Source organism: Terrapene carolina, unplaced genomic scaffold (genome assembly GCF_002925995.2).
Source record: "Terrapene carolina triunguis isolate 2854851 unplaced genomic scaffold, T_m_triunguis-2.0 Scaffold84, whole genome shotgun sequence".
NCBI lineage: Eukaryota > Metazoa > Chordata > Testudines > Emydidae > Terrapene > Terrapene triunguis.
The window spans coordinates 42,881,648-42,896,469 of NW_020664435.1; the positions used below are offsets into that span (position 1 = coordinate 42,881,648).

Sequence of the window (14,822 nt, forward strand, 5' to 3'; positions counted from 1 at the left end):
CTGTCTAGTAAGCTCTGTGGGTCAGGGACTTTCTCTTGCAGTGTTTTGTACGGTGCTCAGAATGGGGCCCTGATCTGGGTTGGTGTCTCTATGCACTACTGTAATACTAACAATATTTTTGTGAGTGTAAGAGGGATACCTTTCCCTTTAAGGGTCAGAAGGCCTTGTGCCTGTCAGCCCTGCCCTGCTACATCTGTGCAGGGTGTGGGATTTAAGAGGAGGAAGGCCCAGCAGTTGAGTGCTGGCTAGGGAGGAGAGCAGACAGACTGTTCCAATGAGAGGCAAGTAGTTCGGCTTGCACTAGGAACTGCCTGTGGCCTGCCTGAGGCCCTTGGTAAGATGGTAGACCTGATCTGGATGGTTGCGCTGACTGAAGTCCAGGAGCTGGCGAGACAAGCTGTTGCTGCTGGGATCCTGCCTGCAGGGAAGGGGGCTGAAGGCTGAGCCCAGCAGGACAGAAAACTTGTCTTTTGATGTTGTATTGAACTTGAACTAAGGAATTCTGTTACCCCAGAAGGGGTTTGTGATGGGTTGGATCACAGAACCCCCCTTGGGAGCTGCCACCTAATGTGCCAAGACTGACTACCTCTGCTCCTGTTTTCCCTGCCAACTCAGGACTCCAGCACCCTGTCTTGCTGAGCCAGACACTCCCGTCTGCTCCAACACAGACCCAGGGTCTGAATTACTTGCCTCAAAGCTGCAGGTTTACCTGAAAGCAGCTCACAGAAGTGTGCTTGTCTTTAACACTCAGATGCCTGACTCCCAATGGGCTCTAAACACAAATAAATCCGTTTTACCCTGTATAAAGCACAGAGACCCCCTTGTGAATGTCACCTGACATGCTGATAGGGTTACAAGGTAACAAGAACAAAATATCGGGACACATTGGGGGGCGGGAAGCGCTGCCACCGAAGCAAAAAAAAAAAAGCCGGAGTGCAAAATATTGGGACAAATGGCATCCTGGCCATACATCTGTCGAGATGCGGGACAAACAACTAAATATCGGGACAGTCCCGATTTTATCGGGACATCTGATCACCCTACATGCTGAAATTACCTCTGAGCCTGTTTTCCCTGCCAGCTTGGGACTCCAGAACCCTGCCTTGTTGAGCCAGACATGCTAGCCTGCTGCAACATAGACTCAGGGTTCGGGCCACGTCCCCAAAGCTGCAGGCTTTAAGTGAAAACAACTCTGCAGGTTACCTGACTCCAGCACCAAGCCACCCAGCTCTCACTGGGATCCAAACCCCAAATAAATCTGTTTTACTCTGTATAAAGCTTATACAGGGTAAACTCATAAATTGTCTGCCCTCTAGAACACTGATAGAGATATATGCACAGCTGTTTGCTCCCCTAGGTATTAATCACTTACTCTGGGTTCACTAATAAAAGTGATTTTATTAAGTATAAAAAGTAGGATTTAATGGTTCCAAGTAATAACAGACAGAACAAAGTAAGTTACCAAGCAAAATAATGAAAAAACACGCAAGTCTAAGCCTAATACAGTAAGAAACTGATTACAGGTAATATCTCACCCTAAGAGATGTTCCAATAAGCTTCTTTCACAGACTAGACTCCTTCCTAGTCTGGGCCCAATCCTTTCCCCAGTACGGTTCTTGTTAGTTCCAGCAGACATCTTAGGTGTTAAGCAGGGGATTTCTCATGACTGGCCGCCTCTTTCTTCTGCTCCACCCCCTTTTATCGCTTTGGCACAAGGCGTGACTCTTTTTTGTCTCTCTGGGTCCCCACCCCTCCTTCTAAATGGAAAAGTACCAGATTTAAGATGGATTCCAGCATCATGTGACATGGTCATATGTCCTGTGAGACCCCAGCCTCCATTCTTCCTGGGCTGGCCCACACGTACACAGGAAGGTTTGCAAGTAAACAGAGCCATTTACAGTTCATTGTTTCTGAAGCACCCTTAATGGCTTCCACTTAATATGTTTACAGACGAGTCTCATCTTACACAGGGGTTCCGTTCCACGGTTAGCGCGTAAAGCGAAAACCACGTATAGTCAAAATTACATTGAGTTGAATGGCGGGCGGAATTGCCCGCACTACATGTACAGTATTAAAATTGTTGTTTTTCTCTTTTTTTTTTGTTTTTGGTTTTGCCGACCGCGTAAAATAGAAATCACGCATGTTAAATACGGGCAAAATGCAACTGACCTGTACATTAGTAATACAAGTTTATATCTTATTCTCTTAACTCCAGACATAGAAATAATACATGCAAACAAATAGGATGAACACACTCAGTAGATTATAAACTTTGGAATGATACCTTACAATAAAGAATATTCCAGTTACATCACATTCACATTTGTAAGCATAGTTTCATAAAGCATATAGAGTGCAACATCACAGGGTCCTAAAAGTTGACAGTCTAATTTGAAGTTTTAACTTGGGCTGCATGGAACTATTGCATCATTCCTCAGTAAGATTTTGTCATTGTTCCCTTTAAAGCATTATCCATAATGGGCAAAGCCCATATCCATGGCTTTCATAGACCAATTCTCAGCAGGCATAACCTTTTCCCTCCACCCTCAGCTTAAATTCTGGCCCTGTTTGAAATCAATGGAAAAACTCTCATTGACTTCAATGGGGCCAGGATCTCACTCAAAAGTATGCAGTTCACCTTCTCCCCATTTCATACCATGTTGATCCTACCATCCATATTTAGCACAAATTCCTTTGTCCTTGTCCTTTTGAGTTCCATTGCTGTGATTATATGCACACTGTATGCAAGAGCAGTTCCAGACTGCAGTTACATCTGAGATTAGAACTGATATCTTAGTTTTATCACATTTATAAGCAATTAATAGCAACTGACTTCTTATATGAAATGAAAACTGAAATGAGGCTTTTTCTTTCCAGGAACCGATATCTGAGATGCTTCCATTAACTGGGAAAACAATAATATTTGATAGTTTTCCTGATCCTTCAGAAACATGGGAAATAATTGAGACTATTGGCAAAGGAACATATGGCAAAGTTTTTAAAGTGTTGAACAAAAAAAATGGCAGCAAAGCAGCCGTCAAAATCTTGGACCCAGTTCACGTAAGCTACTTTAATATTAAATTGTTTTTTATTTAGTTATAACTTACTATGTAACCTCATATGTTGGTTTGTCAGTTGTATTAGAAAAATAAAGTGGAAAATAACCATTATTTGTAAACATTTGACCAAGATGTTTTCTAGCTACATATGTATTTTTAGGTCTGTCAAGCGATTAAAAATATTAATCAGGATTAATTGCACTGTTAAACAATAGAATACCAATTATTTAAATATTTTTGTTTTCTACATTTTCAAATATATTGATTTCAATTACAACACAGAACCCAAAGTGTCCAGTGCTCACTTTATATTTATTTTTATTACAAATATTTATACTATAAAAAACAAAACAAATAGTATTTTTCAATTCACCTCATACAAGTACAGTAATACAATCTCTTTATCACGAAAGTTGAACTTACAAATGTAGAATTATGTACAAAAAAACTGCATTCAAAAATAAAACAATGTAAAACTTTAGAGCCTACAAGTCCACTCAGTCCTACTTCTTGTTCAGTCAGTCACTCAGACAAACAAATTTTTTACATTTGCAGGAAATAATGCTACCCACTTCTTGTTTACAATCTCACCTGAAAGCGAAAACAGGTGTTCACATGGCACTGTTGTAGCCGGCGTCGCAAGATATTTATGTGCCGGATTCATTAAAGATTCACATGTCCCTTCATGCTTCAACCACCATTCCAAAGGACATGCATCCATGCTAATGGGGGGTTCTGCTCAATAACGATCCAGAGCAGTGCAGACCGATGCATGTTCACTTTCATCACCTGAATCAAATTCCACAAGGAGAAGGTTGATTTTCTTTTTTGGTGGTTCGGGATTTGTAGTTTCCACATTGGAATGTTGCTCTTTTAAGACTTTTGAAAGCATGCTTCACTCCTCATCCCTCTCAGATTTTGGAAGGCACCTCAGATTCTTAAACCTTGGGTTGAGTGCTGTAGCTATCTTTAGAAATCTTACATTGGTATCTTCTTTGCGTTTTGTCAAATCTGCAGTGGAAGTGTTCTTAAAACGAACAACATGTGCTGGGTCATCATCCGACATTGCTATAACAACATGAAATATATGGCAGAATGTGGGTAAAACAGAGTAGGGGACATACTATTCTCCCCGAAGGAGTTCAATCAACGATTTAATTAACACACTTTTTTAACGAGCATCATCAGCATGGAAGCATGTCCTCTCTGGAATGATGGCCGAAGCATGTAGGGGCATACGAATGTTTAACATATATGGCACATAAAAACCTTGCAATGCTGGCTTCAGAAGTGCCATACAAACGCCTGTTCTCACTTTCAGGTGACATTGTAAATAAGAATTGTCTCCTGTAAATATAAAAAAACGTTTTTGTCTTAGCAATTGGCTGAACAAGAAGTAGCACTGAATGGACTTGTAGTTTTACATTGTTTTGTTTTTGAGTGCAGTTATGTAACAAAAAAAATTTTACATTTGTAAGTTGCGATAAAGAGATTGCATTACGGTATTGTATGAGATGAATTGAAAAATATGATTTTTTATCGTTTTTACAGTGCAAACATTAGTAATCAAAATAATATAAAGTGAGCACTGTACACTTTGTATTCTGTGTTGTAATTGAAACCAATATATTAGAAAATGTAGAAAAACATCCAAAATATTTAATACATTTCCATTGGTATTTTATTGTTTAACAGTGGGATTAAAACTGCAATTAATCGCGATTAATTTTTTTGAGTGAATCGCGTGAGTTAACTGATTAATCGACAGCCCTAGTATTTTTCTTATGGTTTGTGTTCTTGGGAATGACACTCGCCTGTTTAATTGATCAGATGTAATCAATCAATCAAGGATATGAACTTTGTTAATTCTAATTTAGAATTAGTTTCAGCATTGAATTCTCTTTGGTATTGATCAAACACTTCCTTTTATTTTTCTTCTAGAAAAAGTTCTAAATTCTCTCCTGGGTTGCACATACAGAATTCCAACTATCTTATAATTATATAGTTTCATCATTAGTCCCTTTTTCTTTTTTACATACTAGCTATGAGAAAGTCTCTTAATGTCAAATAAATCAGCCATTCCCTTCCAAAACAATAGAATGCATGTTTGAGTGTGCTTATCTAGATTATATGCAATACATTACTCTTCTAAAATAGAATGATATATTTGGAAATGCTGAACCTATAAATATTTGTTCTGTGCTTAACAAAACATAAGGACCAAGTCTTCCACTTCCTTGATGAATTTACCATCTAAAAAGACAAAGGCAACAATCCTTACACACACAGCACCAGATGACCAGGAGGTAGATTCACTGTACAGCATAACATATTTTTTATAAAAAACTGAAATTCTTTGGATGGATGACAGATTAGTAGTTAATAGACCTTATTGAAGTAGTGTTTTCTGAGGAGGGACTTGAAAGAGGAGAAGAGAACTCAACAGGACCATTCTTGTTAGTAACCACAGGTCCTTCTGTTGCAAATAGATCCAAGCGGGCAGACCTTTGTGCTTTTATGGAACCCCATTGTCTTCACTTGAGCTACATAGGTGCCAAGGGCCTTTCGGTTTGGATATGCTTGCAGTGGGCAGTAGACCACAAAATATAGACAATGAGACATTCCTACTCATCTCTTTCAAATGGCCTGTGCTATATAGAATGTCAGATTAGATGATAGTAATAATAGGCGCCAACTTATTTTGGAAAAAAAATAGTGGGTGCTTAGCACCCACGCGCAGTCAGCTCCCTCCCCCCTCACCTGTTAGCAGCTCCGCCAATCAACTCCTCCCCCTCCCTCCCAGTGCCTCTCGCCCGCCGCGAGCAGCTGTTCCGCGGTGTGCAGGAGGCACTGGGAGGGAGGGGGAGGAGTGGGGACAAGGCATGCTCAGGGGAGGGGGTGGAATTGGGCGGGAAGAGGTGGGGCGGAATGGAGGCGGGAAGAAGTGGGGTGGGAGTGGGGCCTTGGGGAAGGGGGGGGGAGGCTGGGGCAGAGTGGGGGTTGAGCACCCCCGGGCAAAGGAAAAAGCCGGTGCTTGTGATCGTAATGGTTCTTTCTGGCCTTGAAACCTATGAAATGTATTAATGTTGTAAACTTGCTATTAAATTTATCTTCACTCTGGTTCTTGTTAGTCTTTCTGTTTTTCACGTGTGTTTTCCATGCCAGAAATGGGGCCCATTCTTCATTCATCTTGTCGCATTTTAAAAGCAAAAATAATTCACAGCCGAGAGATTACAATCTTAATTAAATGAATTTAAATGCATCAAAACATCATACAGCATCTTACTGTTTTCTGTAAACAGGGTCCTTCAATTTTACTGCAGACTCTGAATAATCAGGGCTGTCTTATGACCCATGGTCAGCTGAATGCCTACATAGCAGAAAACATTTTTTTTGCACCAATCTATTTCACAAGAATGCATGAATGTTTGGTATTAACTGGATTATTGAAGGAGGCAGGGAAGCAATATAGCAGTGATGTCAGAAAATCACAAACCACTTTGCAAAGGAGAAGGAAAGGAAAGAGGGTGGAGATGGGAGGGAGAGAAGAAATAAAGCTGATGTCAGGGGAAAGAAGAAAGGAGGAGGAATTGGAGCAGAGGAAGAGGGGAGAGTCTGAAGGAGCTGGAATGAGTGAGAGGCGACAAGGACAGAATTGGTCAGAAAATGATTATTCATTTTATTTTTTTACAGAACATTTAGGCAAAAATAATTACTTTACTTTTTTTGTCAATTTTCAGGGGAAAAAGGCAACTTTTTGTAGAAGAAAAATATTATTTTGTTTCTCTTTGTTTTCATCCTAAACTGCCTAGGACTAAAAAGTTTCAACTGGAACCTCAGAAATTTTCAGCCAAAAATGAAAATATTTGGTTTTCCAACAAACAATCGAAAATTGTTGAGAAAAAGCAGATACTTTTTCCAAAAAATCTTCATTTAATCAAAACCCAAATATACCGTCCAAACCCAGGAAACTTTCCACTGGCCCAGAAACAGACACTTCACTAAGTGGATAAACAAGGGATCCATTAGGTGGTCAGCAGTAAATGGACAGCAAGAAATGTAGTAGAATAATAACTCTGAATCACCTAATTTCTGGATGGACTTGCCCTACTTCTTGATCCTTACAATGTTGTTGTTATACCCTGTTTCCCCGAAAGTAAGACCTACTTCCAGTTTTGCCTCTCGCTGTAATATAAGGCATCCCCCAAAAATAAGACCTCCCCGATAATAAGGCCACCCCGGAATATAAGGCCCCGAAGCTCCAGGAAAAATAAGACCTCCCCTGAAAATAAGACCTAGCGCATCTTTGGGAGCAAAAATTAATATAAGACACTGTCTTATTTTCGGGGAAACACGGTATCTACATTATGTTGGCATTATCTGCTATACCTGTGAGTCACTTCGCCCTAATGTGACTATGAATATTGTAAGTAGGGTGTGTGGAATGAACTAGACTTCTTTCTGCAGTTTAAACTGAAGGATTTATTAATGGCTGCAGAGGGAGCCATTGTGATGAGGAAAAAAAAAAAGCATCTTATGGGCTCCCTTCTTTTAATTTTACATTTTTGCCTTAGCTACACAATGTCTAAATTTGAGAGACAAACTTGGATGGGTGAAAATCGTGACTACATAAGAGAAAACATTTCAAATATTGTTCAATAATTATCATAAATTACATGATTTTGAGAGATCTGAGACTAAGAACTTTAATCCTTAAGAGCTTTTGAATGCTCCTTGTTGAATAACAGTTAAAAATGTGTAAAAGTGGAACAGGAAGGAGAATATTTATATGTGGAAATAATAATAATTTGAGAGCCATTTTCATGTCCAAACTATACAAACTCCTCATTCTCTTAATTATCAAGTCCAGTAAACTTGATGGATAATTTGGCTAAAAATCTTAATGTCAATTATTATTAAAAGGTGCCTTTTTATTGCTTACGGGGAAATTTGACCTTTTATGAGCAGTTTGGGTTTTGTGCAATGTTTTATTAAGGTAAACATAACCAAATATATCCAGTTAATATATTTATCTTTCCCCATAAAATGAAGAGGAAGATTTCCTTTCCGTTATAGATGGAATGAATATTCTATTCATAGTGTCTCTCTCTCTCTCTCTCTCTCTCTCATTTCTTGTTATAAATGGAGCAAACCACATAATATTCAAATGCCCCTCGGGAGATAATAACCTCTATTAAATCACAGTAGGACAGTGGTCCAATTTTCCTCTCTATTTCCCTGAGGCAGCCATGGCTATGGTGTATCTGTTGTAGCTTTTAACTTTTTTGTTTTTAATTTCTTTCTTTCTCCTAGCAGACACACTCAGTCCCTCTTCTCCTCCCTTTTTACCCTTATTTCTCCCCCCACCCTTCTTCTTTCTCTGCTGAGTTCCTGTTTTTAGGTGTGTCTGTGAGAACACTAATTTGAAGAAGTGAGTTTCACTTTTTCATTTGGAAGGCAGGGAGATTTTTGGTTATTCTTGCCTCTTCCAGTAATGAGATCCAAAGCCTGGGTCCTATGGCTAAGAGAACCTTTCTCCCATTCCATAAGCATCATCCTTAAAATTAAAAACTTCATAGTTCCTGTGGAACATAAGATGTCATGGGCAGTTGTCATAACACAGAGAGAGGCTCTCTGAGGTATGTTCAAGGCCCTAGTGGGACTGGCCTAAGTTTAACAATGACTAAGACTACGTTTTAGTCACGGGTATTTTTAGTAAAAGTCATGGACAAGTCACGGACAGTAAACAAAAATTCACGGCCCAGGACCTGTCCATAACTTTTACTATATACCCCTGACTAAAACTTGGGGGGGGGGACCCCCACTGTTGCTGGGGGGGGACGGGACTGGCAGGCACGCCTACCCCCCAGCAGCTGCAGAGTTTGGGTGTGGGAGGGGGCAGGGGGTTGGGGCACGGGACGGGGTGAGGCGGGCTTTGGGCAGCGCTTACTTGGGGGGCTCCCCGGCAGTGGCGACATCCCCCTCGCTCAGCTCCTAGGAGGAGGCTTGGCCAGGCAGCTGTGCACGCTGCCTCCACCCAGAGCGCCAGCTTCACAGTTCCCATTGGCCAGGAACTGAAGTAGTGCAGCTCCAATTCAAGTGTAGACGAGTCCGCAGTTAACCCTTTATACAGTTTGTCTTTGAAGTGTTTGCAGGTGATCAGCAGACAAAAGCTCGGGGTGAAGCTTCAAAGGCTGAATCCATAGGTCAGAGTTTGCAGTCCCCTCCTCCTAAGTATTTCTTAGGAATTCTGCTTCACACATATTGTCCCAAAAGATAATTGGTCTCTGCCCAATTGTTCAGCATAGTCTTTTGGAGTTCACAGTACTTCCCAGTGGTTGCATTGGTCCTGCCTTCCTTTTAAAGAAGTTCCATACATTCTCACAATAATCTAAAGATTTGCATTTTTAATATAATGAACTCCTAAAATAATTAAATGTAATTCAGTGAGGTTTGTGCATGATATTGAAGGAAATTACTATAACTGTCACACCCTGTTCCCTCCTAAAGACTTTTGTAAATAAACACAATCAATCTGTATCAGCTCGAGATACTGGTCATCTGTCCAAGACACAGGGGCATATGGAGCAGCAGATGTCAGCAATGATCACAATCTTTGTATTGCCAAACTGAAATTAAAATGGGGAAAGATCAGCTTTAAATAAAAAGTGGCAAAGAAAGTCAACATTACAGAACTGAGCACAAAAGAGTACTGTGAGAAATTCCAGCTTGAGCTAAGAAACAGCTTTAGTCACTGCCAGAGGCAGAAGAAAGTGAGACTGGACCTAAAGAAAAATGGACAATGCTCAGACGCAACATGTTACAAGTTGCAGCAGTCACTGTTGGATATCAACACAGATTTAGGCTTTGTTTACATTAGCACTTTTGTTAGCAAAACTTTTGTTGGTCGGGGCGTGACTGACATAAGTTTCACCAACAAAAGCACCAGTGTGGACAGCACTATGTCGGCAGGAGATGCTCTTCCGCTGACATAGCTACTGCCACTCATTCAGGGTGGTTTAATTATGCCAGTGGGAGAGCTCTCTCCCACCAGCCTAGAGCAGCTAGATGGGAGACCTTACAGCTGCGCCACTATAAGGTCTGTGGTGTAGACATAGCCTTAGGCCTGGTCTACACTACGGGGTTAGGTCGAATTTAGCTGCGTTAGATCGATTTTAAAATGAATGCGTCCACACAACCAACCCCGTTCCGTCGACTTAAAGGACTTCTGTACTCCTCCCTGGCGAGGGGAGTAGCGCTAGAATCGACCTTGCTGGGTCGAATTTGGGGTAGTGTGGACGCAAAATCGACAGTACTGGCCTCTGGGAGCTATCCCAGAGTGCTCCAATGTGACCGCTCTGGATAGCACTTTGAACTCCGATGCACTAGCCAGGTACACAGGAAAAGCTCCGGGAACTTTTGAATTTAATTTCCTGTTTGTTCAGCGTGGCGAACTCAGCAGCACAGGTGACCATGCAGTCCCCCCAGAATCATAGAGCGTAGAATGTTTCTATGCTCCCCCTATCATCTCCATCCCTAAGGTTATCGCAGATTAGAAAGCGAAAAAAACGCACTCGCGATGCCATGTTTTCCGAGCTCAGGCAGTCCTCCCGCACTGATAGGGCACAGCTTAATGCATGGAAGCATTCAGTGGCAGAGGCCAGGAAAGAATTAAGTGAGCACGAAGAGCGGAGGCAGAATGCGATGCTGAGGCTAATGGGGGAGCAAATGGACATGATGAAGTGTCTGTTGGAGTTGCAGGAAAGCCAGCAAGAGCACAGACCCCCGCTGCATCCACTGTATAACCGCCTACCCCATGTTCCATAGCCTCCTCACTCAGATGCCCAAGAACGCGGGGGGAGGCTCCGGGCACCCAGCCACTCCACTCCAGAGGATGGCCCAAGCAACAGAAGACTGTCATTCAAACAGTTTGATTTTTAGTGTGGCTACAATAAGCAATGTGGCCGTGTCCTTCCCTCCTCCCCCACCTCACCCGGGCTACCTTGTCCATTATCTCATTTTTTTTAATTAATAAAGAAAGAATGCATGGTTTCAAAACAATAGTTACTTTATTTCAAAGGATGGAGGGTGGTTGGCTTACAGGGAATTAAAATCAACAAAGGGGGCGGGTTTGCATCAAGGAGAAACACACACAACTGTCACACCATAGCGTGGCCAGTCATGAAACTGGTTTTCAGCGTGCCTTGCTGTGCTCTTCTAATTGCCCTGGTGTCTGGCTGCTCAAAATTGGATGCCAGGCAATTTGCCTCAACCTCCCACCCCTCCATAAACGTCTCCCCCTTACTCTCACAGATATTATGGAGCACACAGCAAGCAGCAATAACAATGGGAATGTTGGTTGCGCTGAGGTCTGACCTAGTCAGCAAACAGCAACAGCAAGCTTTTAAAGTGCGTGACGGTGAGCTGAGTGGGCTCCATGCTTGCCATGGCGTCTGCATGGGTAACCCAGGAAAAAAGGCGCGAAACGATTGACAGCCGTTGCTTTTACGGAGGGAGGGGCGACTGACGACATGTACCCAAAACCACCCACGACAATGTTTTTGCCCCATCAGGCATTGGGAGCTTAACCCAGAATTCCAATGGGCAGCGGAGACTGCGGGAACTGTGGGATAGCTACCCACTGTGCACTGCTCCGTAAGTCGATGCTAGCCACGGTAGTGAGGACGCACTCCACTGACTTAATGTGCTTAGTGGGGACATACACAATTGACTGTATAAAATCGATTTCTAAAAATCAACTTCTATAAAATCTATTTAATTTCGTAGTGTAGACATACCCTCAGACACAACAAGAATTGGATAAGCCAAGAGATGTGGCATCATATCGAGGAAGGAAAAGCACTGTCAGGAAAACTTCTGAATGCTAAGATCATTTGACTATTGGGTGAAAGAGCAAAGGAGGAGTACAAGAAAGCAGACAAAATGGTGAAAAGCATGAGACGATAAAACAGAGAGATGTTGAAGGCCTAGCAGCTGAAGTTGCTGCTATGATAGGAAGTTAGTTGTTTACCAAGTGATTGAAACTTCAGAACAGGAAATCAGCCAATGAAAAGTATAGATGGAAAAATGCTTACAACTGAAGTAGAACAGAATAACAGATGGGCAGAACAATTCAAAGAAGTCCTCAACAGACCCAGCCCTACCTCAGCACTAGTATTCAATGAAACATGAACCAAATCAACTTGATACCAACAGCAGTCTAATAGAGATGTCAGAAGTACAGGCTGCAGTCAAGAAGCTGAAAAACACCCAAATGGTGGGAGATGATGAAATCTCAGCAGAAATGCTAACAGCACTTGACGCTACCCCCCAAATGAAACTGGCAGAACTGTTCAATGAAGTCTGGAGAAAGACCCCCCCTCTTGACCATGGAAAATTGTCAGAATATCCAAAAAAGGGTGATCTTACTGACTGTAACAATTGGACAGTAGTGTGACTTCTTGCCATTGTAGGGAAAGTCTTCTGTATTGTGATATTACAAAGAATGAAAGAGCAGTGGATGCAAAGCTTGGAGAAAAACTGGCTGGATTCAGGCACCACGTAGATCAGATATTCACACTAAGGACCATCATAGAAGAATGTATAGAACGCTTCAGCTTCCCCTTATCAACTTCATTTCATTGTTTGTTTTTCAAAAGGCATTTGACAGCATGCATAGAAATACTATTCTTCAGTCTTATGGAATCCAGCTAAAGTCATTGATGCTGCATACAATGATGCAAACTGCGCTGTAAGGATGAACAACCAGACAACAGAATGGTTCAACCTGGAAAATGGTGTGAAGCCGGGCTATAGTCTAACTCTGTAATTGTTGTTTGGCATGGGTAGCACGATACTAGCCAGCAGAGACCTTGTGACATCCAGGATAGGAAAGGCATTCACTAAGCTCAACAATGTATGGACATCAAAGATATACCGTAACGTAGGCAAAATGGAGAATTTTCAACTCAGACATAATATCAGTGTTATTGTATGGCTGCGAGAGCTATTAAAATGATAGAAAACTAGATGCCTTTGGAAAATATGTGTCTACAAAAGATTCTGGGCACTGAATGGAGAAAACTTATCACCAACTGAGTGATCTGACAAATCACCAGCCAGCAGTTTGTCGCTGCTACAAGGAAGTGTTTGGACATATTTGGGGCATTTACTCCAGATGCCAAAACACACGCTCCAATATGAAGCTGTCAAGTGGAAGCTAACTGGTGTGAGGGCACAAGGTCTCTCTTGGGTACCCTCAAGAACCCTTACCAGGGAGGGCTGAACAGCCAATCTCAACACAGAGCCAATGGAAGCAGCAGCTAATGACAGAGAGAGATGGGAGAGACTGGTTTACAGCCTTGTGCGCCAACATTGGTGCAAGAAGGATGCAATAATAAAATAACTCTCTCTGTCCAAGGTAAAGGCAGTATAGATCTGTGTTTTTCTGGCACTTGAGACCATGGCAGCTGCTCACAAATAGCTTAATGAGAATGTTAATAAAAGTTGTTCAAAGCACGTGAAGCACCTCAGGCTCCTGTATCAGAGGGTGGAGGACTCCCAACAGTCGCTCTGGGAGGGGACCTAGCACATGCCCATTCTACGATGAGCTGGACTACACACTCTCCTGTGCTGCAAGTACAGAGACTGAAGTGACTTGCAACCCCCTCCTTGTTCCCGTTGGCCTGATTGTACAATGGGGCACCAATGAGGGTAGGATAAGGAGGCAGCAGCAACCTCAGAGGAAGTCCTGGGTGCCCCTAAGGAGGAGCAGCATGTGATTTTGCACCTCTATCCAGCGGATCTGGTTGAGGAAACTTCCTTTCCTTCCCTCCCCTTCCCCCAAGGAGCCTGAGGAACACTGCAGACCCCAAGGCTGGTATGTTACAATACACCCCCATCCTCCCCAGAAATATCCCCTCTTGCTCTGGTGAAATATGCCTTAAGCCTGACACGGTCCCCTAGAAACGCACACTGTAAATTAATGATTTCATTGAGATCACATGAACCACTTCAATGCGTTTAGCGGAAGCTTTAACAAAGACTATGAATGAGCAGTCTCTGTCCCCCTGTGGCTATGCATTTCTTGGCAAGCACTCTGGCAACAGTAGTCCCTGGCCATGCTGATGGGGGTGGTAAAGGGAGGGGACTGGTTTGGAAATGGCCAAATGGGGAAGGAATCGTTTCATGACATGAACTTTTATAAAAAGACCCAGAACTACCACCCTTTTCCCCCTCCCCCCACCCACTCTTTCCTTCCCTTTATGAATGGGAGCTGGTCTTCTGTGCAGGCCCACCTAGGTCCAGGAAGGGAAAGGGAACTGTTTGGTTGTCTGAGGAATGTTTGAGTGGTCCGTTCTTCCTGTGACCATTTCAAACATTTGTTACTATTCCCAGTCCCTGATGTCTGGCCTCTCCTTTCACTAAGCCACACTGCAGAAGCAGGGAGAAGTTTGGGGTGGGTGAAGGTTCAACTCCCGGCAGTTCCTCAAACACAATACTGTGTCCTTTTGCAGCAGAGAGGCAGCAGGCATGCAATGTTAATCAGAAACTTCAGAGAAGACCATATAGGCTTGTGGTATGACTCTTTCCGTGTCTCTTTCAGTGCTGTTCACTGGACAGTGGACAGAGTGTCTGGCAATACAGGAACATTAGGGAAGGGGTGGGTACTCTTTGTGGGTCTCTGTTCCTCTTCTCTGGGAACTCCATCTGCTCCCTCTCGTTTGCCTCCCTGTCCTGCAAGCAACTTTTTGCTATAGCACA

General features: G+C 42.6%; 1 protein-coding gene across 1 annotated transcript in view; it reads left to right on the plus strand.

Moving 5' to 3' along the window:
- The first annotated feature begins 2,892 nt into the window (after positions 1–2,892).
- MYO3A (myosin IIIA) overlaps positions 2,893–14,822 on the plus strand; it is a 187,696-nt gene continuing 175,766 nt past the window's right edge. The window contains exon 1 of the mRNA XM_024208648.1: positions 2,893–3,060. Coding sequence (XP_024064416.1) covers positions 2,893–3,060 — 168 coding nt within the window. The remainder of the gene's footprint in view (positions 3,061–14,822) is intronic.